Raw genomic sequence first — 25,457 nt, 5'->3', positions numbered from 1 at the left:
ACTGATAAAATATCTTGTTAAGAGTCAACATTTCAGTGTGCGTAGGTGATAAATCTCATTGTCTGGCCTGGGGCTATTATTGCCAAGTTATTTTTACTTCCTTCAGTGCTGACTTAACTCAAAAATTCAGTGGCATGATTTAACAGCAGTTTAGTCACACAGATTAAATGAAAAACATTCAATAATACTTCAAATTGATTTGTTTTTTTAAAAAGCTTATTTAAATATTGTAAAGGGGTTTTATATTATAGGTACTTTGATGCACAGTAAGTTTATTGAAATATATTTGTTTCAGTAGAATATTTGGAATTTACCACTTGAAAAATACAGATCTGAAATGTGACTATAGCATTCAGTGTATGGGGGACAAAATGATGTTAATAGATCTATTTTTGACAGTGTAGATAAAGTTGATCTCATCCTCTGTAAGCATGTATATGTATTTAAATAGGCATATAAGCCTGCATAATGGACAACTTGTTAAGAATTTTATGGGAAGTAGATATTGCAAATAAATACCTTATGTGGGCTTCTTGGACCAGGGATTGCCTTTATAGAGTGTTTGAAAGCATCTACTGGACATTACTGTAATTAATGTTAAATATTTCACACGTACAAGTAACAAGCCAAATTTAAGACCCTGCCTAACGAAGTAATTTTTAGAGCTACCTTGTAAACTCACGGTTTGCCATCCAACTATCAACTTCTGAGCTGAAAGATAAGACCACTTTACATGATGAGGTCTCCCCAAATAGAAATCTTAACTAACAATACCTCCTAAGTCCCACAATAATCTATAGGTGCTTCCTTGAAGCAAAGAGCTACTCTTCCCACTGACACTATAAAGCTGAACGACTGTATAACTCAGCTCTTACACAGGAGTTGAACAGACATTCCCTGTGCTGGAGTGTACCTATCAAAGGGGATTTCTCTCTGAAAAGTCAAGTTGATGGATTTCTGCTACACTCTTTTGAGTTACTGAAATTAACAGTGGCTTGCAGCCATATTCCTATTATGCAATATTTCACTATAGCAAGTTGTGTTGGAGGGCACTGAGGTAATCACTAAATGCATGCTTTTAAAATAGGTGTCCTTTGGAGGAAGCTACTACATCTGTGAATACCAAAGCCATCAGTCAGGGCCCTCAGATGCTCCTTATTTAAAGTAAAGTAAATAGAAACCTTGTCTATTCTAGAAAGAATATGCCACTGAAGCCTGCACCAGCACAAACTGTAATAATACAGTGTCCACATTAGCCATCTCATTCCAGGCGTATACAGAGCACTATACCCATAAAAACACTCCCTGACCATTGCAGTAGTACCTGTCCTACATCTATGAGTGTGGTCCCTATTCACTGCCTGCCCATTTTCATGCTTATAAAAATTAAATACCAAATGCAAGAGTGTGTGTGTGTTTGTTTTACAAGTAAGTGTGTCTCTGCTCTGCACTGCAGAGCCTTAACCAGAGTGGTCAGTAGAGGTAGGTCAGATATTGTGAGAGACCACCAGAAGGATCAACTGCCCTAATGCAGCTGAAACCTCATTGCTTGTTTAGCACTGTGATCCCACAGAGACGTGGTTCAGGACCAGCAGTGATAACCCCTACTCAAGCAAGTGCAGCAACCAAAAAAGCCAAGAGTGCTGACAATGGTCCCATATCACAGTGAGCACTTGTGTGGGGACACAAGTGTGATATGGGCGCCTGCAATGCTAGAATTATCTTGTGCAGAGCCTTCCTTCCCTGGATCAAAGCCCCATATCCGCTTCCATTCATAATCCTGTTAACCTGACTTTGGTTTCTTCCCTCCATTCCCTCCCACAATACTGAAATGCTTGCACACTTGTAGTGTTAAGTACTTTAGATAGCAAGTGCTATGATTTGAGGGGAACCGATGATGAAATCAAGGAGATTTAATAAAACATACCTGAGCCTTGTAGAGACTTCACCTTCTTCTTGAGCAACCCATCTCACATCCGCAAAAGAGGCTACTGAGTCTTCTCTGAGCTGCTTAGAATGGTTTCCTTCTGTAGAGTGAGAGGTAACCTAGAATTTTAAAGGCAAAATTGCATTTTTTAAAGTTAATAAGGGATTGTTGCTTTTGAAAGCACTCTCCAATCTACTTTACAGTTGTATTTGAAAGAGTACAATAGCTTGATACTGCATGCAGCTATTAAAAATACACACAAGACACCAGGGATCTTAGCATACTTGGCACTATCTAAGATAGTATTCAAAGCCCACTGAAGTTAATAAAAACAAACAACGAGGAGTCCTTGTGGCACCTTAGAGACTAATAAATATATTTGGCCACAAGTTTTCATGGGCCCACGAAAGCTTATGCCCAAATAAATGCGTTAGTCTCTAAGGTGCTCCAAGGACTCGTTTTTGCTGATTTAGACTAACACGGCTACCACTCTGAAACCTGTCACTGAAGTCAATGACTTCCATAAGCATTGGATCAGGCCCCTTGTTTTGACAGAGATTATTTTTGCTATATAAAAGGTCACAGCAAGTTTCCTAGGGTATATAACCAGCTTATTTAGCACTGTACAGCCAATACAAGTTATTTGTTATATAGGATAAGCAACAAAGTACTTCACTGGCACAGGCAGGCAAGTATTCTAAGGGTACGTCCGCTACCTGCCGGATTGGTGGGTAGTGATCGATCTATCGGGGATCGATTTATCACTTGTAGTGTAGACGCAATAAATCGATCCCTGATCGCTCTCCTGTCGACTGCTGAACTCCAGCTCGGCGAAAGGCAGAAGCAATGTCGACAGGGGAGTGGTGGCCGTCGATCCCGCGCTGCGAGGACTTCGAAGTAAGTGATTCTAAGTCGATCTAAGATGATACGTTGACTTCAGCAACGCTATTCTCGTAGCTGAAGTTGCGTATCTTAGACCGATCCCCACCCCAAGTGTAGACCAGGCCAAAGTCTACAAACAGTCACCACTCAATTAATTATACTAAATCAAACGTTTTAATAATTTGATAGGGTCACTAGAACTTCCTATTTTGGTCAGATTTATTTAATGTAATTTATTTTGAAAATGAAATATTTTAAGTTAGGTACGGTACTCGCCCCTTCCTCCCTTCAAAACTGATGTTCTCTCTGCAAATGTCAGGGCTTGAAAGAAGTTAGTATTTAAATGCCCACTGCATAAATTAGAAAACTGAAAACAACTGGCACAAGTGAGCAAGTTACTGATACTTCCCAGTCCAACAATTACAAGTCTTTTCACGTACAAGAGGGAGGGAAGAGACGGGAGGGAATGGGGACATGACACTAAGGTTTTAATGAATTGTCTGTCCCTGTGAGCCCCGTGCCAAACAAATTCAAACTGCTTATAAAAATAGGTTCTGTTGTATTGCATTATTAAGCTGCTACACTACAGGTTACTCAATATTATGAGCCTCACATACAAATATGGAAAGTCAACTGCATCTGCCATTACTTGGTTTTTCAATTCCAATAAAATCCTCCGACACCAACAGAAAGGAAAACTACTGCAATAGATAACCCCTAAGATGGGGTGGGCAATTTTTTTTGCCCGATGGCCACACTGGGGTTGCAAAACTGTATGGAGGGCTGGATAGGAAAGGCTGTGCTTCCCCAAACAGCCAAGCCACCGTCCCCTATCCACCCCCTCCCATTTACCACCCGACTTCCCCCCTCAGAGCTCCCCACCCATCCAACCCCCACTGCTCCTTGTCCCCTGGCTGCCCACTCCCAGGATCCCCTGCCTCTAACCACCACCCCCTGTCCAACCCCCCGTTCCCTGTCCCCTGACTGCTCCCCCAAGAACCTCCGCCCCATCCACCGACCCCTGCTTCCTGTCCCGACTGCCCCAACCCCAATCCACACCCCCGCCCCCTGACAGGCCCCCAAGACTCCACCTGCTCCTTGTTCTCTCAGCCCCATCCAACCGCCCCTCGGCCCCAACTACCCGCCGGGACCCTGGGCCCCTTATCCAACCCACCCCCCAGCCCACTCCCCACCTCCTTACCATGCTGCTCCGAGCAGCAGGAGTTCGCAGCCCCACCACCCGGCTGAAGCCAGCCATGCCACCTATGCTGCCCAGCAGAAGCGGCACGTTAGAGCGCTGGCAGCACAGCGAGGTGAGGCTGCAGGGGGAGGGAGGACAGCAGGAGAAAGGTTGATGCTAGCCTCCCCGGCCAGGAGCTCAAGGGCCAAGCAGGACGGTCCCGCGGGATGGATGTGGCCCACGGGCCGTAGTTTGCCCACCTCTACCCTAAGATATTAAACCCTCAAATAAAAATTTAGGTTATGTCAGTCTCTATTGTTTTAAGATTGGTGGAATAAAAGCTTGCCATGTGGTAAAGCACATATGAACAAGGTAGTAACGGATACATATCTCCAACCTGTTTAGCAGAAGTTCAAGGTGAAATGAAGACTTGTAGAAAATACGGGTTATGGTTCTTAGCTGGAGTTAAGAGACACTGATCATAGGCATGCACTAATGGCTGAGGCAATTAATTTGTAAAAAAATTAACTTACAGCAGGTTCAGTGCATGGTCCTTTCATACTATAGCTAAAGCTAGCAGGAAAGAAAAAAGGAAAAGAGATATCTATAGGAAAGTTTCAACATAGCAACAGTCTCAAAGGAAAATAGTCAAGACAGATGCTGAAAAGAACACTCAGAATGCCATCTTTTGAGTCAAACACATCAAAACCATACTTATGCATCTCTAACATGCTGGACAAGAGCAAAAGGCTTGTATACAGTGCTTTAAACAAACAACTTTAAAGATTTAATTTGTTGACTAAAGCTCAGGTATTTACAAGATTTCAAAGTCCATTCACTGGAACCGTTGTGCTTCTTCAGATCATCATCTTTCATTCACTGTATTATCACAATCAATCAGATTTATATACTAAGTAAATACAAATTTTAAACTTGAGTGACTTTATTCCTGAAATAGTTTATTCTTCAAAATTTCTGGCAAATGCCAAACACTTCATTAATAGTAATGCAAAGTCTAGATTGAGATATTAATATTTGATTCATATAAGAAGCAGGAAAGTCAAGTCAGGGCTCCTACAGGCATAGTGTTCTTGTAAGAAGACAATACAAGACACAGGGTTTTCTCTCATACCACAAGAAATGAAGTTATCTGGCTAATAAAATGGTAAGGAACTTTAATAGCAGAGGGAGGTCTTCCTATCAACATCACACATTAAATTAACTCCTATGTCATTAAAGAAAATTTGAGAAGCAAATATATTTTAAGCCAGGGGTTCTCAAGCTGGGGGTCAGGACCACTCAGGGGTCGCAAGGTTATTTAATGGGGGGTCATGAGCTGTCAGCCTCCACCCCAAACCCCACTTTGTCTTCAGCATTTATAATGGTGTTAAATATATAAAAACATGTTTTTAATTTATAAGGGTGGGGGATGTCACACTCAGAGGCTATATGAAAGGGGTCACCAGGACAAAAGTTTGAGAACCACTGTTTTAAGAAGTGAAAAGCCTACATTTGTTTGAATTACCAAGGCTTAAAATGGACACATTTCCCAATCAGCAAACTTTCTACACAAAGCCTTCTTCCCCTCTCCCCACATCTCTCAAAAAAGACTAATGCGGTTTCTTTCTCAGCTCAAGAATTGCAGCCCCTCCAAATTATCCTATTTGGAAACTTTTCTTTGTTATCCAGAATAGACTTTTAAAAAGCATGTGTTGCAGTTTCTGTATTTTCCATCTGTTCCAGAAAGACTTGTTGTTACAACACAAGGAGGAGGAAATAACCACCTCTTGTTTACGTCATTACCACCACCACCTCTAACTTTCTAGTCTGTTAACATAAGACGTGCACAATTCAGAGTACAGCACAGAATTTGACATATTCTTCTTTCACCTACACAGTTCAAGTCTATATTTAAAGACTAAACAAATAGTGAGCTCACACTATCTTGCTTACCGTGTTCACCTTCAGAGAATTTGTATCATGTGCATAAGCAACATGTATTTACTTTCCACTCATTCTTAAGTAACATTGTTTGCACTTCCATTACTCAGGTTTATCAGTTGGCTTTGGAAATTATTTCTGACATTACCTATTTTCTGGCCACAGCAGAGTTTGCTTTTTACTTTTGTAACCGAAAAAGTCTCTTGCCTTGGAAGAGAGCAGTCAAGAATGGCAAGCTGCTAAGTTTTCCTGAAGAGGGTTTTTTGTTTTGTTTTGTTTTTTTTAAAAGAGCAACATACAATAAATTGTAGTCTTCTGTGGTGAATGCCCCAGACAATAAAGGCATTCAGGAGATTATGAACTTGCCTTTTACATCCTTAGAAGTCAACCCAGAGGACTCCCACTTTTGTGATGGGCTAGCATACGCTGCAGTAGCAATGTTTACCACAGCACATCAGATTGGAGCAGGCGAATTGAAGTAGGGCTCTTCGAAATACTGCTTAGTTTTAAAAGCAGGGACTATTTTACAGACAAAGCTCTACAAGAGCCACACAGTGCTATTTTATAAATTAACATTCCTACAGGCTGGATGAAGTCCCTTCGAAGTTTCAGGGTGCAACAGCAATGTAACATTTGCTGGGATATCAGAGTAGAAACTGCAGCAAAGAATCAGAGTAGAAACTGAAGAGACTAGACCAGGGGTCAGCAACCTTTCAGAAGTAGTGGGCCGAGTCTTCATTTATTCACTCTAATTTAAGGTTTTGCGTGCCAGTAATACATTTTAACATTTTTAGAAGGTCTTTTTCTATAAGTCTATAATATATAACTAAACTATTGTTGTATAAAGTAAATAAGGTTTTTAAGAAGCTTCATTTAAAATTAAATTAAAATGCAGAGCCCCCTGGACTGGTGGCCAGGACCCAGGCAGTGCGAGTGCCACTGAAAATCACTTTGCATGCTGCCTTTGGCTCATGTGCCATAGGTTGCCTACCCCTGGACTAGACTTTGGCAAGACATGGGCATAGACAGCAAGGAGGAGGGAGGAAAACTAACTTTGGTATGAATGAGGGGCCTCTTCTATTCTGCTTATTTGAAGCATCCAAGATAACCTACATATTTAGTTTTAAATGCACCTGCAAATCAAAGTCCTCTAACACAAACACCACAGAGAAAAACAGAAAGGTATTTTAAGAAGGATTTTAAACTGTGGAGAATTCCTACCTGAAACTGAACTCTTGGACACTGGATAAGAGAGAGGTTAGTACCAATTTTCCTTACAATACTTCGAGATGAACCATAAGACTTGCCTGACCAGAGCACCTGAGGAAAAAAATTAGGTGAACTGTTATAGTACTTGTTAGATCATTTACCCAATATACAATTAAAATACAATAAAATTATTTTGCTCCATCCGGCAATATTTGTACCGTATAATGTTTAAGAAGTGTACACATACCAAAAATTACATATTCCCCTGCAGCATGTAAGACATGCTATGCACTCAAATTCATACTGGTCACCCACACTATTTTGAAAGTCATATTTTAACTTGCTCGCATCAGCACAAATAATTGATTTTAACTATTTGCAGCATGTTCAGTGCTATTCAAAGACAGTCTTCTGCCCTAAGGAATTCACATTCTATGTGACAGACCTCAAGTAACAACACATAGAAACACTCAGAACAGAGCTATCTTCATCTATTAAAAAAAAAAAAAAAAAAAGTTAAAGGATGTTAACTTGGGAAGGAAAAGGAATTTGAAGTAGGTCAAATACCTCGTTCCAAGACATGGACAAAGCCAGAGTTTAATAATTATAAAAAACTCTAATGAGTTATCCCTCGCTCTGTTTCCTAGCTCATTCTCTTTCTTGCCTTACAATGAAAACTCTTTGGACCACGGACTGCTTTTACTTGTGTATCATATAGCACAAGGCACACTGATGCTGCCAGGATCAATACCAACTAGCAGCAAGTAGTCAAGCAGATTGGCCAAGCAGTTGTGGGATTCCTTTATAGTTTATGGAAAAAATGGCAAGCAGGTGATGGGAAGGGAAGGAGGAAAGACTTGCAGGAAGAGAACAGGATGCTTCCAATCATGACAAGTCTCTCATCATACCTAGTGAACATGAAGGTGTGCACAGCATTTCAGCACATCTGTTCATTTGAACTGTCTTCTGCTGCAGTTTAATCAGGTTTCTTCCTTTTGTGTTCTTCCATGGGGACTTTGCATTGGTTCGATTCAACAATATTCTATGTTGTTGAAAAAATAAGATGACCAGACCTTTTAAAATATTCCAAGGAGGTGGAATATTTTCAATTTATAGCAATAAAAGGCCCTATGTCCAAAGCCACATGCAGGATTTTGAGCAAACAAAAAGCCACAAGTACAATAAAGCTTGGACACTTGGCAACATGCTAGAACCCTACATTTGACAAAATATATGCAAAGCCACCTTTAGTTCTTCATTTGCTCTGTTGCTAGCTCTGAACATTTATGTATATCATTGCCTATGACAGGAAATTTTCAGGAGGTAGAGTGAGCATCTGATCCCAGGAGTGTATTTGGAAAATAAATAAAAAGGAAAGAAATAACCAAAAGGATGTCACTGAAGTCTTCATACAACTATCAGGGGATAAGAAGGACCAAAGAACAATGGGAAGAGAGCATTAAAGAGTATGTGGCTAATTACTAGCAGGGACTATAATTAGATATTTTTCCAACAAAGACATAGTCTATGCTGTTTGCAGTGTTGTTGTAACCATGTTGTAACCATGTTGGTCCAGGATGTTAGAGAGACAACCGGTGAGGTAATCTCTTTTACTGGACTAACTTCTGCTGGTGAAAAACACCTTTTGAGCTACACACCAGCTCTTCTTCAGGTCTGGGAAAGGTAATCTGAGGGTATGGCTACATTTGGAATTTCAAAGCGCTGCCCCGGCAGCGCTGCCGCGGCAGCGGTTTGAAGTGTGAGTGTAGTCAGAGCGGCAGCGCTGGGAGAGAGCTCTCCCAGCGCTGCATGTAAACCACATGCCTTACGGGTGTAGTGTGCAGCGCCGAGAGCCGCGCTCCCAGCGCTGCTGCCCTGATTACACTGACGCTTTACAGCGCTGTATCTTGCAGCGCTCAGGGGGGTGTTTTTTCACACCCCAGTTGCAGCGCTGTAAAGTGTGAGTGTAGCCAAGGCCCCAGTGTAACAGCAAAAATACAAGGTGGAACAAGGTGTGTTAACTCCTTATGTTTAACAATGTTGCAACAGACCATTCAAGAAGTGGCTAATTAACACCTCTGTATTCATAGGACAAAGGCAGTTTAATGGGTTACAAACTGTTGTAATGAGATATAAAATCAGTGTCTCTACTCAATCCATGATTTTTAGCATCTAGCAAAGTTAGGAATTTAAGCTCCCAGGCTTGTCTTTCAAAGGTGTTGTGCAGGTCTCCTCAGAGGACGAGGACTGAGGTGTCAGTTATAGAATGATTGCCCTGTGAAAAACATTCACCCAGGGGTGAAACAGTGTTTTTGTCTTATCTTTCTGGGCAAGTTCATTTGAGAGCATACTGATTGTCTGGTTTCCCCCACATAGTTGTTATTGAGGCATTTAGTGCACCGGATGAGGCATACTAGGGGTCTGGCTACACTTGCAGGTGTGCAGCGCTGGGAGTTAAAGCTGTCTTCGTACAGCTGTGTAGGGAAAGTGCTGGAGTGTGGCCACATTTGCAGCATTTGCAGCACTGCTGGGAGTGGTGCATTATGGGCAGCTATCCTACAGAGCACCTCATCCCATTTTGGCGCCATTTTGGCGCCGTGGGTTGTCGGAAGGGGGGAGAGGGTGTGGGTCATTCTGCTTTCTGTCCCACACCCTGTGATGCATCGCTTCACATCCCAGCAATCCCTGTTTTTCCATCCACGTTTGGCGCCATCTTGACTCTCTCAATGGTTTCTGTGCAGCGCGATTTCTGTGGGAAATGGAGCCCGAACTGCTGAGGAGTATGCTGACGAGTCTTGCCAGCACATCACGTTTGGCAGTTGAGCTATTCCTTAAGATGCAAAGTGATGAGGAGTCTGACAACAGCGAGTCGCCTGACGCGTATGACACTAAATTGCTTCTGGCATTCATGGAAAGGCTCAACACCGTGGAACGCTGCTTTTGGGCTTGGGAAACAAGCACTGAGTGGTGGGATCACATCCTCATGGAAGTCTGGGATGACGAGCAGTGGCTGCAGAACTTTCGGATGAGAAAAGCCACTTTCATGGGACTGTGTGCTGAGCTCGCCCTCACCCTGCAGCACAAGGACACAAGATTGAGAGCTGCCCTGACGGTGGAGAAGCGGGTGGCTATTGCAATCTGGAAGCTGGCAACTCCAGACAGCTACCGATCGGTCAGGAAAGCTTTTAGAGTGGGAAAGTCAACCATTGGAATCGTGTTGACTTAAGTGTGCAGGGCCATTAATCGCATCCTGCTAAGAAGAACCGTTACTCTGGGGAACGTGCAGGACATTGTGGATGGCTTTGCACAAATGGGTTTCCCTAACTGTGGAGGGGCAATAGATGGGACGCGTATTCCTATTCTAGCACCACCCCACCTAGCATTCGAGTACGTTAATCGGAAGGGGTATTTCTCTATGGTTCTCCAGGCGCTTGTGGATCACTGTGGGCATTTCATTGACATGAACACAGGCTGGCCTGGAAAGGGGCATGATACATGCATTTTTCGGAACACTGGCCTGTTCGGGAAGCTGCAGGCAGGGACTTTTTTTCCCCAGACCGGAAGAGCACAGTAGGGGATGTTGAAATGCCCATTGTGATCCTTGGAGATCCCGCTTACCCATTAATGCCTTGGCTCATGAAACCCTATACAGGGAAGCTTGACAGGAGCAAGGACCGGTTCAACTACAGGCTGAGCCGGTGCCGAATGACTGTGGAGTGTGCTTTTGGCCGTTTAAAGGGGCGCTGGCGATCTCTGTATGGGAAGCTAGACTTGGGGGAAAGCAGCATCCCCACGGTTATATCCACGTGCTGTACCTGCCATAATATTTGTGAAGGGAAGAGTGAAACATTCAGTCAGGCATGAACCTCTGAGGTTCAATACCTGGATGCTGAATTTGCACAGCCAGAGACCAGGGCTACTAGAGAGGCCCAGCACAGGGCTTCAAGGATTAGGGATGCCTTGAGGGAGGAATTTGAGGCTGAAAACCAACAGTAATGTTTGGTGTCTTGCACGGGAGTGAAATGTAGTGGTTACAATGTTAGTAGGAATCTATTTTTCCTAAGCTGATTTGCAGTGCCTGTTTCTTTCCTGGGCTAAGGCATCTTTGACTTTCTGCAATAATAAAGACTGTTTTCAAAGCCAATAATTCATTTATTGAAAAGAAAATAACTTTATTAACAGACACACATTTTGGGAACCTAAAAGGGCAGGGGGGTGTGGTTGGGAACTGTACAGTCACAGGTTTGAATATGTCCTGTCTGGAGTGCAGTGCAATGACTGCTGCACTTCAGGATGCCTATACTGCATGGTGGTGGGGGTTGAGTGCAGAGGGTAAGGGTCGTAATTCTCAGGGCTAGTTGGTGAACGTACAGGTGTTGGAGGCAGCTGATGGTGGTAAGAACCTGGATGCTGGGGAAGGGGGTTTTGAGCTGACAGAGCACAAGGGAAAGAGTTTTGGGACAGGGTGGTGAGGGGAGGGCAGCGCAGTAGTGCTGTCTGCATGGCTACGAGCGCCTGGATAGAGTCCGCTTGGCGCGCCAGGATGCTTATCAGCTGCTTTGTGCTTTTCTTCCTGGCCGCTGTGTTTTTCTGGCAGATCTTGCTTTCCTCTTTCCCTCCAGTCCTGCACTTTTTGATTCTCTGTGGCAGAGTGATCCATAACTGCTTGCAGCAGGTCTTTGCTTTTTTGTGGCTTCTTCCAGAGGTTTTGGAGTCTTTGAGCTGTTGATAACATGGGCAGCCAAGAACTCAAGGTTGCTTGTGGAAAGGCAATACTTAACAGAGACAGCATTGTTTATAGCAGACAGTTATTCCCACATAGTGAAGGAGTAACATTCTTCACAACAGCTTAATTTTCCCATACCAAAGAGAGTGCACATAACCCACAGGAGCCCCGAAATAGTGAGTAAGGGGGGACTCATTGCTTCAGAGCTGTACTGTTCTTGGGGTTTCAATGCATTGGGGAAAGCAAACAGCTGCAGGGGGCACCTACATTGAACACTTTCCCAACATTTTCCACAAGAGTTGATCCTGGAAGATATCTCGCTGCTGCAGGTCACCTGGGAAGAGCAGGAGGGTCTTCTACAGCAATGCTGATTCCACCCTGGCCCCTATGCAGCTTGCCTGTGTGCAGCAATGGTCCCCCCACCCCTCGCTATTCCACATCTAGGTATGCATGCATGCAGAACCCTCCCTCCTCTCCCAAAAAATTTCCACCCTGAAAATAAAAGCTGCTTACTGGGAACCCGCTCCTCTGTCTGTCCTCCACCAAGTACCGGCTGCTGCAACTGGCTACCTTCCTCCTGGCTTGAGAAGAGCTCCTGGCTGCATGCCTCCAGGGACTCCGAAGTGTCTCCCCCCACCCCAGTACCCTCACTCTCAGTTTCTCCCCCCCCCCCCCGCTCTGAAGTGTCCATCATGGTCCTCGGATTGGCGGTGGGGTCACCCTCAAGTATCGCATCCAGCTCTTTGTAAAAACGGCAGGTCATCGGAGCAGCACCGGAGCGGTTTCCCTCGCGGGCTTTGCAATAGGCACTCCTTCACTTTAACCTTGCACTGCAGCATGTCCTGGTCATGGCCCCTTTCCAGCATGGCCCTTGATATCTGCCCATAGGTATCGTAATTTCTACGGCTGCAATTCAGCTGGGACTACACAGCTTCCTCCCCCCAAACACTGATGAGGTCCAGCAACTCGCCGTTGCTCCATTCTGGGGCTCGTTTGGCACGTGGAGGCATGGTCACCTGGAAAGATTCACTGATTGCACTCCACACCTGGCTGAGCAAACAGGAAGGGGATTTTTAAAATTCCCAGGGCATTTAAAGGGCGGGTCACCTGAGGCCAGGGCAGTAGAGCTCGAACTGATGAGCAGAGTGGCTGAACAGGCATTCTGGACTATCTCTGGAGACCAACAACAGCGCTTTTGGTGGCCACACTGGCGGAGCAGTGCTGCATCACCAGTGCTGCAGTTGTTATTCCCCAAGCTGAGGGAGTACAGCCAGCGCTATAGCCAGGGAGATGCAAGGTACATACAGCGCTGTAAGTGTGGATGTTGAGTTGCAGCACTGTAAAGCCACCACCAGTGCTGCAATTCTCCAGTATAGCCAAGCCCTAGATATATCATGAAAGGCATGTGCAGAATCCATGGATCTTGAAAGATGTGTTGTGGAGTGGTGCTGATCCTTGTAGCAATGCAAATATATCTTCCGGTTTTGTATCTGTTGTTTTGGCAGAGTCTGGTGCCACTGAGTCAGTGTGTCCTGGTCTGTGGGGAGCTTGCTTCTGATGATGATGAGTTTGGCAAGGTTGGAGTGGTGTGGGGCTGGAGGGTTGTTTGAAGGCCAGAAGAAGGGATTTGGCCAGTAACCTTCCACACACAGGGGCTGTGGGCTTCGTTTGGGACAGTACATTTCCATGTACATGGAAGACTATATAAAGAGACACTGGAAACATCTCCATGTTGCCTCTTTCCTGATACAAGTCTCTGGACTGTGGATTTACAACTAAAAGGAGCATCTTGAACTATGGACTGAGGCTCTTCCAATCTTACTGGAGAGACTTTACAAGCTAACAGTCTATTCTACCACTGCTACAATCCTGACAAGGACTTTTCTTAAGAATTCTCATTAGTTTGTTTACTAAGGATTGGCTGACAGTGTGATATTTGGGTAAAATTTGAGATTCATATTGAGCTGGAGGTATGTGTCTGACCCTTTGGGATTAGAAACAACCTGACATATGGTGAAATGGGTTTTCAGTAACCTCTCACTATATTAGAGCAAGTTGCCTGGATGGGAACCAAGAGCTGGAATGCCAAAAGGGGCCTGTGTTTGGCTTCTGGTTAACCAGTGTGGTACTGCAGAAGCTCCAGGTCAATGGGGGCTGGAGGGAGCAGCGCAGGCCGAGGGATGTACTGGCCTTCCTGAAGCCCCCATTGGCCTGGAGCGTCGAACCACGGCCAATGGGAACTGCGACTGGCTGGACTTGTGGACGCGGCAGGTAAACAAACCGACCCAGCCCACCAGGGGCTTTCCCTGAACAAGAGGCAGCCTGCTTTGAGAACCACTGGTCTAGACTACAGGCTACATAACCAGTGGAAATCATTCAAAATTGGATTTGAGAATGTACCTTAATGTAGTGTATAGTGGGGAGAGGAGGAGAACCAGCAACTAATAAGAGGAAGCAAGTAGGCTAGGTGACTTAACTGCCTCAATCCCCCAAATGAGAAATGTTATAAAAAAAAAATCTACAACACTTGGTGCTTGGAAATTTAATTGTTACCACAAGCCTGCTATGGGAAGAGAAAGGGCAGGGGGAGGAGAAAAAAAGAAGAAAGAAAGAAAAACTAGAGCTGTTCTTTCACATATTAAGAATATTTTTTTTAAAGTGGACATAAAGATATATGACAATGACTATGTCAATACAGTTGATAGTCCAGATTGTTTTGATGCTCTGAATTCGTTGTGAAGAGGACCCAGCGAGGTTGCTCAGGATTTCTATGGCTGTACATCTCAGTTTCACATTCAAAGAACTGATGTCTGGTATGAATTTGTGCTCCTATTCTCTAATCTTTTATTTTAGATTATCATAAGGCACTAATTATGCCATATGTAAACTGTGTTTTACAATTTCGGCTTGCCAGCTCTTCTGACAAAAAGGTCACCAATCTACAATAATCTGGCTATATATGAATTTAAATATAATAATTGCAAATCTTCCTTTCCCAGCCTCCCCGTGCATTTAAGATTTAAATGGAAGAATATGTAGGAGGTCTCACAGGGAAGAACTGCACCTAAGCTACTGCTTCTGTTCAGGGTGGCTCCCAACAGTGTCAGTAGGAAAACGGTTGCTGTGCAACTGTTTTAGTTTTCATCTGCTGCTTCTGCTGAGCAGTGAAAGAAAGGGCTACAGTGCTGCATGAGGCAGGGAGTTGAGAAGTGTACATGCTCCGTTCTGCTTCCCATCAGAGTGCGTAGCTCTGCTGCTCTTGCACATAGTACAGCCTCCAAAAAAAGAAACAGGGACAACACAATTAGGATCACAGTAGTTCTGTGGTGCTTTGCTGGTGGCTTGGAAATTATGGCAGGAAGAATACATTATGAGCTCCTGGAAGGAGGGAAAGGAGAGAAAGGTTACAATGAAACAGGAAATTTTAAGAGAGTATAGATGAGGGGCAAAGGGGAAAAAGTATATGGTGTGGTTGGCTGGCTGATTGACAGCATGTGCAAAACCAAGTCAAGAATGGTCTCTATCACCATTGTCCCTCCCTTGAGGTGTGGAAAGGTTTTGGAATAGGTGAAGCCAGAAGAGCACCACTTCTGCAGCCCTCAGACCTACTAGAATGGGAGAAAGGGGTGTTACTGAACAGACTGCAGGTATGTCCACACGGCAGCACCGAGTCTGAGCTCAGGTCTACAGACTCAGGCTCATGCTACAGCACTTAAAAAAAAAAAAAAATCTATGCAGACGTTCTGGCTCATGCTTGCACTCTGAAAGCCACCCACTTTCCTGGGCTTCAGAGCTTGAACGTCTACATGGCTATTTTTAGCATCTCAGGGCTTGTCTACACTGGCACTTAGTGCTGCAACTTTCTCACTCAGGGGTGTGAAAAAACACCCTTGAGCACTGCAAGTTTGTGCTGTAAGGTGCCAATGTAGACAGTGCACCAGCTATTTTGTGGGGGTGGGTTCCCCCCCCACACACCTCAGAGAGCTCTCTCAGTACTATGCTGCGACTACACAAACCATGTTAAAGCGCTGCTGCAGTAGCGCATTGACAGTGAAGATGTGTCCTTAATAAGAGCCTGAATCTGTAGTCCAGAGCTCAGACTCATTGCAGCAGGTAGTTAGTTATTTTGACATGCAGATAAACCCTCAAAAGATCTGCGAAGTACCACTGTGTTTACAAGCATTTCAGGCCCCTGAACTGGTACTAGAATTAGCCAGGGGTCTGTATGGGAGGTGAACCTATTGCATCATACTAGTTTATTTGCAAATTAATTTGTGCACCCTGAATGGCAGTGTTACATTATAAGTTACACATTTTGTCATTAAAGGCAGCAGAAACACAACAGCCTGTTTTAACTTTTTATATATCAACTATGATCATATACCTAAGCATTAGGTTTCATAACCTTGTGTCAGTCAAGTTAGATTAATGTAAGAATTATACCAACACGGCATAAAATTTAAAATGCAGTCCCATATGCTCTTAGTGTGAACTCTATATTTAAGTCGATTACATTTGAAATATTTGAACTCAATAGAATTTCAATGAAGCTGAAACACTTACTGATTCCATGTTTAGTCCAACTTGTGCAAAAACCATCCTAATTACACGTTTAATCCAGCAGATCATCTGGAGTGGCAAAAAGTCTTCACAAACTGGTATTTAAACCTTCTAAACTTACAGGGCTGCTGAGGTTCCATAGTCCCTCTGAAATAAGAGGCAAACATTGTAAAAGGCTTTCTTGAAGTCCAATTCCAATGATGATCAGTAGAAATTGTCTCTGAATGCAGACTTTTTGAGCAACAACTGTTCCCAGTACTTTCACAATAGCCACTTTTTCTATATAGGTTCTAGATTTAAAATATATATGTCACATTTAAGGTACTAAAATTGCTGTTGCAGAATGCAGTAACCATTCCCATGGCTTTACTTCAGCAATAAGCAGGAGAAGGTCCTAAACAGAATTATCAGATAGTAAATAAGTGACCCTTGCTCACTTGGGAACATCTGTAAACAGCAAATGGCATTTTGGACACCATCAGCTTAAAAGTAACTTCTGTCAAATCCTTTCCCTAGTAAGCGTTACAACTAAGATTACAATAAATAGATTAGAGAAACAAGTATTTATCCTCACAACCTTGTTTACTGTATTACTCTGTGTTGTTTTAAGTTTGCTTCAAAGGCCAGAGTAGAAGATGAACAGAACTCCAACCCAAACCTCATTCTTTTATCACAGAAGTGTTTGTGCTACCACTCAACAACAATTAGTTATCACTGTAGATTCAGGATCATTTTTGGCTTCATCAGACAGTTTATATGCACTGAATCATCCTGAACAGGAATATTGTAGTATGAACTATACACATTGATTTGTTGGAAGCTAGTAAAATTCCTTAGTCACCATCCAAAAAAAAAGAAAGAAAGAAAACACTTAAGTAATGGGAAAGAAATGATATGCAGGAAATATGCATAAGTCAGAGAATTAGAAGAGACATGAAAATGCCTGCAAGCATCACAACAGTTAGGACTGCCAGTGTTTCCATTACAAACATGTTTTTTCCAACAGTTTACAACTCCAATGCCAAGTTTCCATATGCAGTTACCAACAACTCAGCTCTAAAGATTTTTTTTAAGGCGAGGTTAAAAAAAGTTGGTTTGACTGAGTTCCTCACCACCACCACAAGTAGTTTAGATGTTTAAGATTTTTTTGTGCTTGGTGAGAGATTAAGTTTGATAGAACAATTATTCTACAGCAGGGCTATTTAGAGAAGTTGACTATTCATAATTCAGGGAGTAAACCACTTCGGTTTTAAGCAATGCCTAGATCAGTGATACTCAGACCTCAGTGGTTCAGGAGCCAAAATTAGCAATCAATGTTAATCAAAAGAACCAAACTAGTGTGAATTCATTGCTTCATTTACTATTTTACATATTCAGAATTCTCACAGCAAAGTGACTGACCAAGTTTTATTTCATCAACAGCAATTGGTTAATAACATAGTAAAAACATGCTGATTAATAATTAAATCACACAATGTTTTAATATCATATGTTACAAAGAGCCACAGGAGACACATTAAAGAGCCACTTGCAGCTCTCAAGCCTCAGTCTGAGTATCTCCAGTTTAGATACTTAATAAGGCATTCTAGGGTTGAGGGTACCAATTTCACATCATTTAATTCCTTGCTGAAGAAGGTCTTGATCTGGCTCTCTCAGAAGTTAATGGTTCTGATTCTATTGATGTAAATGGTACAACTTGCATTAAACCATGAAAGTCTGTTTCAGATGTACTGCATGCTAGCATTGAGTATCCCTCTAGAACACTACATTAACCCAGAACAGATGGTCCTAATATTTTCATAATCTCCAATTAAGACAAAATACTCATAACATCAAGGTGAAATTTTTCGAGATCCATTTGTTTTTTTAGAGTTATCACAACCACCCTAAAGACATTTGTTTTGCCTAGATTCTTCTTCACAAAGGGTATGAAGAAGGGTAGAGTGCAGTAGAATCACAACCCTTCCACAATCTACTGATATCTCAAGAATGCAAAGATTTAATCCTCAATGAAATTGCTAGACAGCAATAATGGAAATTCCTAGAATGTGTCTCACCTGTATTTTAGGTAGTTGCCAAATTTGAGAAGGAGAAACTCAACATTTGTTCATTTTACCAACCCTAGCAAAAACCTTCATTTGAAATACTTTAAGTAGCAGCAAGATGTTATCCTAAAGAACAAAAGTTACTTAAGCACAGTTTTCTCTCTTATCTTTTCTCTTGAAACCACAGACATGGATAATATTTAATGCTGGCATACTTATCAGCATGACCAAGTGACAGTCATCTCCCAAATGGAGGTTACAGTTTGGAAATTCCTGCTGACAAGTGCCTAAGAAATAAAAGTAATGCACTGAGAATCTACTCAACTCACCCTTCATGAGACGAGAAACTCAAGCAACCTGTTTTTGCAGACTTTGGGTGTTCATTTAAAATTTTTCTAGCTTTTATGTTTGCAGAATAACCCTCCAAGTATTAAGTTAACAAACAAAATGATTCAACGGCTGCTGCTTCTCATAGCTTTTTCAAGCAAGTGAAGAGAGACTGGTCAGTCTGACCAAGGGCATTCACAACTTTGGGGGCTGCAGATAAACTGACAAGAATGTCAATTTCTCCTTTATATTTACAGTAATTCAGAATACTGCAGTGCCACTGCTGTAAGATGCAGCACTTTGTTGATAGTTATTAATTCAGGTTGGGAAAGCTATAAGCAGGTTGTCTCAGAGAAGAAAGACTCCCAGCAGAATCTGGGAGAGAATTAATGAAGATTAATATCCCACCCCAACTAGGTAAATTTGGAGGGAAAGAGGAAAACTCCCCCTCCCCCCACAACAGCAGGAACTCCTCCTTTATAGACACCTGATTAGTCAGAAACTGACACAATGTTCAGTGACCCTATCCTGGAAGGAATTCCAGACACTTCCACTCCCCAGGAAGTGCTGTATTTCTCAGATGAGCCTTGCTATGCGCCGTTTCCCCCATTTTTCACATCTGCCTTTATATCAGACACTGATTTATAAGTTAGGGAAATACTGATTATTTAATAATGAGCTAGAGGAGTAAATTTAAAAGCACTTTTCAGAGTCAAACAGAAAACAATGTACCGTGGAGAAAAGTTATAATGAAACGCAACCAGGCCTTACAGTGATACACAGAAATGGAGAGAAGAAAAAAAATTAAAACAGACACCAACTTGACATAGACACATTTCCTTCCTAAAAAATGTACCCCTCACACCCATTTGTGTGAAAGCTATGCAGGCAACAGAAGAAACTAACTGAATACAATCAATGTACTGTATTTGTACAAAGTGTTGTCAAATTCACAAATTAAACAAAAAGAAAAAAGAGAGGAAAACCTCTCTAATTCCTTATAGAGAACGGAGGTATTACTTGAAGGTACAAGATTAAGAGAAATATGATCTGGAAGTAAGCAGTCTCTCTTTAAAGCAGACACCTTAAAAATCAGGTTTACCTACTTTAGTAGGAATGCATGTCTGCAATCGTTAATGCTGGCACATGCCCTAACATCTGATGAAATGACACCTATCAAAGCAAGTATATCAAGATCAAGTCTACCTCGGGAACTATAGCAGCTTACCTACAATGCCGTAGCTATGTCACATAACCCCATAGGGCAGACACTGCCTACAGCACCTGATGGGGGTTTCCTGTTGCAACATTGCCTCCCCAAGAGACGATAGCTAGGTTGACAGAAGAATGCTTCCATGAACTTAGCTGTGTCTATACTAGGAGTTAGGTCTGCATAGCTATGGCACTCGGGGGTATGGATTTTTCCACACTCATGAGCACGGTAGCTATGTTTACCTAAATTTTAAGAGTAAACCAGGCCTGAGCGTCAAAGAACAAACAATATTTCAGACAAAACAAAACCCATCAGCAGTATACTGAAGAACCATCAATAATTTTTTAATGTAAGACCATTTCCCAAACTAGTGCAGACTAGACATTTATAAAAGGTGACATAACTGGTAGGCAGAGGTTGCACAGTCACTACTAGGACCTATTTATATCTGAGCACCAGGGTAACAGTCTTAGTGTTTATTTATACTCCAGTTTCCAGAGAGATTCCAACCAATAAAAACAAATGCTACAATATATTCTAAATAGTAAGATATTTATATTAAAGTTTTATAAAACAGAAGCATAACAGTCATGTTAGTATACCTCAAAGTACAGAAGAATGACAGTGTCATATCTTGCTAGCTACAAAGAGCAATTTAAAGAATAACCCATATGAATTTAGGTTTGACCACTTGTCTTCAGAAGCATCTGCTCAACACAGATCTAAACTTTGCTATCTGATGCTGATAAACAGACTCCTCCTCTTGCTTTTGCACTCAAGTGCATCCTTTTTTTCCCCCAAAGACAACAGAACTACAATTCAATTTCTGCAGTTAACTAATGATTTATAAATTACCACCACACCATGTTGCGAGATAGTAAAAAACATTCCACAATCACTTTCCACTTGCAATGACTTAGTCATTACTTTAAGATCTGTATGAACTGGACTGGAATCAAGCTAGTGAAAGCTCTCATATCTTGTTACAAATCTCAAGTCACCTAGCTTCCATATCTGAATTGTGCTAGATGCAGTCACATGTAGTGCCTACACATGCATGGCAAACTGAAATCCACAGGTTGATTGTGCCTTGTGTGAAGAAATACTTCCTTTTATTTGTTTTAAACCTGCTGCCTATTAATTTCATTTGGTGACTTTTAGTTCCTGTGTTATGAGAAGTAGTAATCAGCACTTCCTTATTTACTTTATCTACACCAGTCATGATTTTATAGACCTCAATCATATCTCCCCTTAGCTGTCTTTTTTCCAAGCTGAAAAAGTCCCAGTCTTATTAATCTCTCCTCATACAGAAGCCATTTCATACCTCTAATCATTGTTTTTGCCCTTTTCTGAACCTTTTCTAATTCTAATATATCTTTTTGAGCTGGGGCAACCACATCTGCACACACTATTCAAGATGCAGAGGTACCATGGATTTATATAGAGGCAACATGATATTTTCTCTCCTATTATCTCTCTTCCTTAATTATTCTTTTGCTTTTTTGACTTCTGCTGCACGTTGAGTGGATGTTTTCAGAGAACTGATACAACTTTTAGATAATGTTTTCACCTCTTAGCTCAAAGAGCCAAGAAGCAACTGCAAGATCTCTTTGAGTGGTAACAGATAATTCAGACCCTATCATTTTATATGTATAGGTGGAATTATGCTTTCCAATGTGCATTGCTTTGGATTTATCAACATTAAATTTCATCTGCCATTTTGTTGCCCAGTCACCCAGTTTTGAGAGATCATTCTGAGGCTCTTTGCAGTCTGCCTGGGTCTTAACTATCTTTAGTAATTTTGTATCATATCCAAATTTTCCACCTTACTGTTTACCCCTTTTTCCAGATCATTTATGAATATGTTGAACAGGACAAGTCCCAAAACAGACCCCTTGGAGGACATCTCTCTCCATTCTGAAAACTGACCATTTATATCTCCCCTTTGTTTCCTATCTTTTAACCAGTTACCAATCCATGAGAGCACCTTCCCTTTTACTCTGGCACTTTACTTTGCATAAGAGCCTTTGGTGAGAGACCTTGTCAACAGCTTTCTGAAAATCCAAGTACACTACATCCACTAGGTCAACATGCTTGTTGATCCCCTCAAAGAATTCTAATAGATTGGTGGGGCATGATTTCCCTTTACAAAAACCATGTTGACTCTTCCTCAACAAATTATGTTCATCTACAAGTCTGACAATATTGTTCTTTATTATAGTTTCAACAGTCTGCTCAGTACTGAAGTCAGGCTTACAGACCTGTAACTGCCGGGTTCCCCTCTAGAGCCCTTTTTAAAAACTGGCATCACATTAGCCATCCTCCAGTCATCTGGTACAGAAGTTGATGTAAATGATAGGTTACAGACTACAGCAATTAGTAGTTTCACAATTTCACATTTTAGTTTCTTCAGAACTCTTGGGTGAAAACCCTCTGGTCCTGGTGACTTATTGCTGTTTAATTTATCAATTTGTTCCAAAATCTCATCTAATGATATCTCAATCTGGAACAGCCCCTCAGATCTGTCACCTAAAAAGAATGACTCAGGTTTGGGAATCTCCTTCACATTTTCAGCCATGAAGACCGATGCACAGAATTCATATAGTTTCTCCACAATGGACTTATCGTCTGAGTGATCCTTTAGCACCTCAATCATCCAGTGGCCCCACTAGTTGTTTAGAAAGCTTCCTTCGTCTGATGTACTTACTTTTTGAATCTTTGGCTAACTGTTCCTCAAATTCTTTTTTGGCCTTCCTAATTGTATTTTTACACTTCATTTGCCAGTGTTTATGCTTCTATCTATTTTCCTCATAAGACTTTAACTTCCATTTCTTAAAGGATGCCTTTTTGCCTCTGACTGCTTCTTTTACTTCGTTGTTTAGCCACAGTGGCTCTTTTTTAGTTCACTTACAATTTTTTTTATTTTGGGGTATACATTTAAGTTGAGCCTCTATTACAGTCTCTTTAAAAAGTTTCCATGCAGCTTGCAGAGATTTCACTTTTGGCACTGTAGCTTTTAATTTCTGTTTAACTAATCTCCTTATTTTTGTGTAGTTCCCCTTTCTGAAATTAAAAGGTAGCAGCGTTGGGCTGCTATGGTGTTTTTCCTTCACAGGTATATTAAATTTAATTATATTATGGTCACAACTACCAAGCGGTCCAGCTATATTCACCTCTTGGACCAGATCCCGTGCTCCACTTAGGACTAAATCAAGAATCGCCTCTCCTCTGGTGAGTTCCAGGACCAGTTGCTCCAAGAAGCAGTCACTTAAGGTTTCAAGAAACTTTCTCTGCATTCTGTCCTGAGGTAACATGTACCCAGTCAATAAAATAAGGGGATGATAAGAAATAATAAAAATAAAATAATAATGTGGGATTTCAATTAAGTTTATTTTAATAGCCTTTCTAATCTCCCTGAGCATTTCACAGTCACTATCACCATCCTGGTCAGGTAGTTGGTAATATATCCCTACCACTATAGTCTTATTATTAGAGCATGGCATTTCTATCCATGGAGATTCAATGGCATAGTGTGATTCATTTATGATTTTTACTTTGTTTGATTCTACGCTTTCTTTCATATATAATGCCTTTCACTTATTTCCCTTCCTTCCTTCAAATCCCTCCTTAGAACTTGCAGATTTTAACTCGAAGTTATTACTTTTAACTATTAACAGTTACCTACAATCTTGTATTTGTATGATATAGATTACAAGGTCTCTATGGCAGTGACCACATCACCCTGCTGTGCCTACACAGTGACATAGAGCTCCGTCAACACTGATGGGATCAGCAAAGTGGGAAGAAAAAGACAATCTGTAACTAGTAAGCGAAGAAGCAATAGGAATTTAGTAAGACAATTGGTGTGTATGTCTGAATACGGTTAATCCAAGATCACCTTTAGGTCCCATTCATCTTAAGGCTGGAGCTGTAACAGCAACAGCCATGCTTAAAGTAGGGGTTCGTTCCCTAGAGTTGCATGTAAAGTTCGTTTCTAGTCGCTGTCCTGACCAGCTGATCAGAAAGGCAAATATCGGGCAGGCTCCAGTGAGCTGACTGAGGCTACACGTGGCTGTTGCTAGCACCGATGGGCTCTGCTATGGCTCGCACAGGGTGGCACTATGGGAGGGCAGAAGCCACAGACGCTCCCCGTGCTAACAGTTACTGGTAAGGGCGGGGTCCCGTGTAAGTGCCGTCACCCAGGGAGCGCACCTTGGGCCAGGGAAGTGGGAGCCCCTCTGACTCGGAGTTTTCCCTCCCCCGAAGGATTCGCCCGCCCGGGAGCAGGAAGAGGGGCTTTGGGCAGAAGATCCGCTCGGACCCAGGCAGGCCAAGGAGCGTGTGGTAGGGGACCTGGGCAGGGGGTACGGACCTCGGCTTCCCCCGCCGCTCAGCGGGAGGGAGAGCCTGGGGGGAGGGGAGCGGCACGTCAGACTGAGCTCTGAACCGAGCCGCCCGCCCTTGCACCAGTACCCGGCTGTACCGCGTCCCTACCACCTCCGCGGCTCCGGGCCCTGATGCCCCGCGGCTGCTTCCCGCGAAAACGCCGCGGCCGCGGCCCCGGCAGCGCGTGTGACTCACGGGAGAGGTGACTCACCGACGTGACTCACGTGTGACTCACGTGTGACTCACCGACCCCGAGAGGTCCCCGCACGGCTGGCAGTGCCCAACATAACCCCGCCCAGACTCACCGGATCCCCAGCCAGGGCCTCCGCGCTCACTCGCCAGTCACCGGCTCTTCGGTTCGAGCGGCTCAGTCTCCATTGGAGCTCCGCCCGCTCCGCACAGCCAATCCCGAGCCGCGCAGGCACAGTACTGACCAATCACCGCCGCTCCTGCGAGAGGCGGGACCTAACCTGCACCTCATTCGTAGGACAGAGCGCCGTGGCCTAACCGGCAGCCGCCGGGCTCTGGTCTGTGTGACGAGTTGCCCCCGCCCCTGCCCCCGCCCGTGATTTAAGGCCGCCTGTCAAGAGGCAATGCCGTGACGTCGTCTCCTGGGCGGCCCGACAAGCCTTGATTGGTTGTTCAGCGTGCGCGCGCGGGCCTCAGACCTTGTACGCATTGTTGACATGCTGCTGGCCCCGGTGAAGGATTCAAGGGCAAAGCACCCAGAGAGGGTATCATCGCCAGAGATCCCTGCGGGCACGTGGACCTTGCTTCCTGCGTGATCCTGTCCCCGCCTGTCAGCTCAGCTTCGCTCTGGGACTAGTCCTGCTGCGAGTTGGTCTCCTCCAGCGCTGGGTGCTGTTGTGTTTGGGTTTCCAGCACGGCACGAAAATAATTATTTTTTAAAAAGTCAGTGAATGGTTTATTTTAAACCCAGAACATGTGTCTCTTCGTGTTATTATTTTAACAAAAGAACTGGGGGCTAAAATTAATCCTTCCCTTTCGCTGTTCATGGATTGCGTGCACAGAAAAGCAAAACACTTTGTCGGCTCTGCAGC

General features: G+C 43.0%; 1 protein-coding gene across 10 annotated transcripts in view; it reads right to left on the bottom strand.

Moving 5' to 3' along the window:
* Positions 1-25,457, bottom strand: part of MTFR1 (mitochondrial fission regulator 1) — a 35,450-nt gene extending 9,993 nt beyond the window's left edge. The window contains exons 1-6 of one of the 10 annotated variants that reach the window (XM_030553189.1): positions 24,702-25,457; positions 16,429-16,572; positions 8,048-8,181; positions 7,152-7,250; positions 4,523-4,562; positions 1,928-2,046 (exon numbers count right to left, since the gene is read on the bottom strand). In XM_030553189.1, coding sequence (XP_030409049.1) covers positions 1,928-2,046; positions 4,523-4,549 — 146 coding nt within the window. In that variant the 5' untranslated portion in view covers positions 4,550-4,562; positions 7,152-7,250; positions 8,048-8,181; positions 16,429-16,572; positions 24,702-25,457. The other 9 variants (XM_030553186.1, XM_030553183.1, XM_030553190.1 and 6 more) reach the window with 9 other exon arrangements.

Source organism: Gopherus evgoodei, chromosome 2, assembly GCF_007399415.2.
Source record: "Gopherus evgoodei ecotype Sinaloan lineage chromosome 2, rGopEvg1_v1.p, whole genome shotgun sequence".
Taxonomy (NCBI): Eukaryota; Metazoa; Chordata; order Testudines; family Testudinidae; genus Gopherus; species Gopherus evgoodei.
This window is presented reverse-complemented; position numbering and strand designations above follow the sequence as displayed.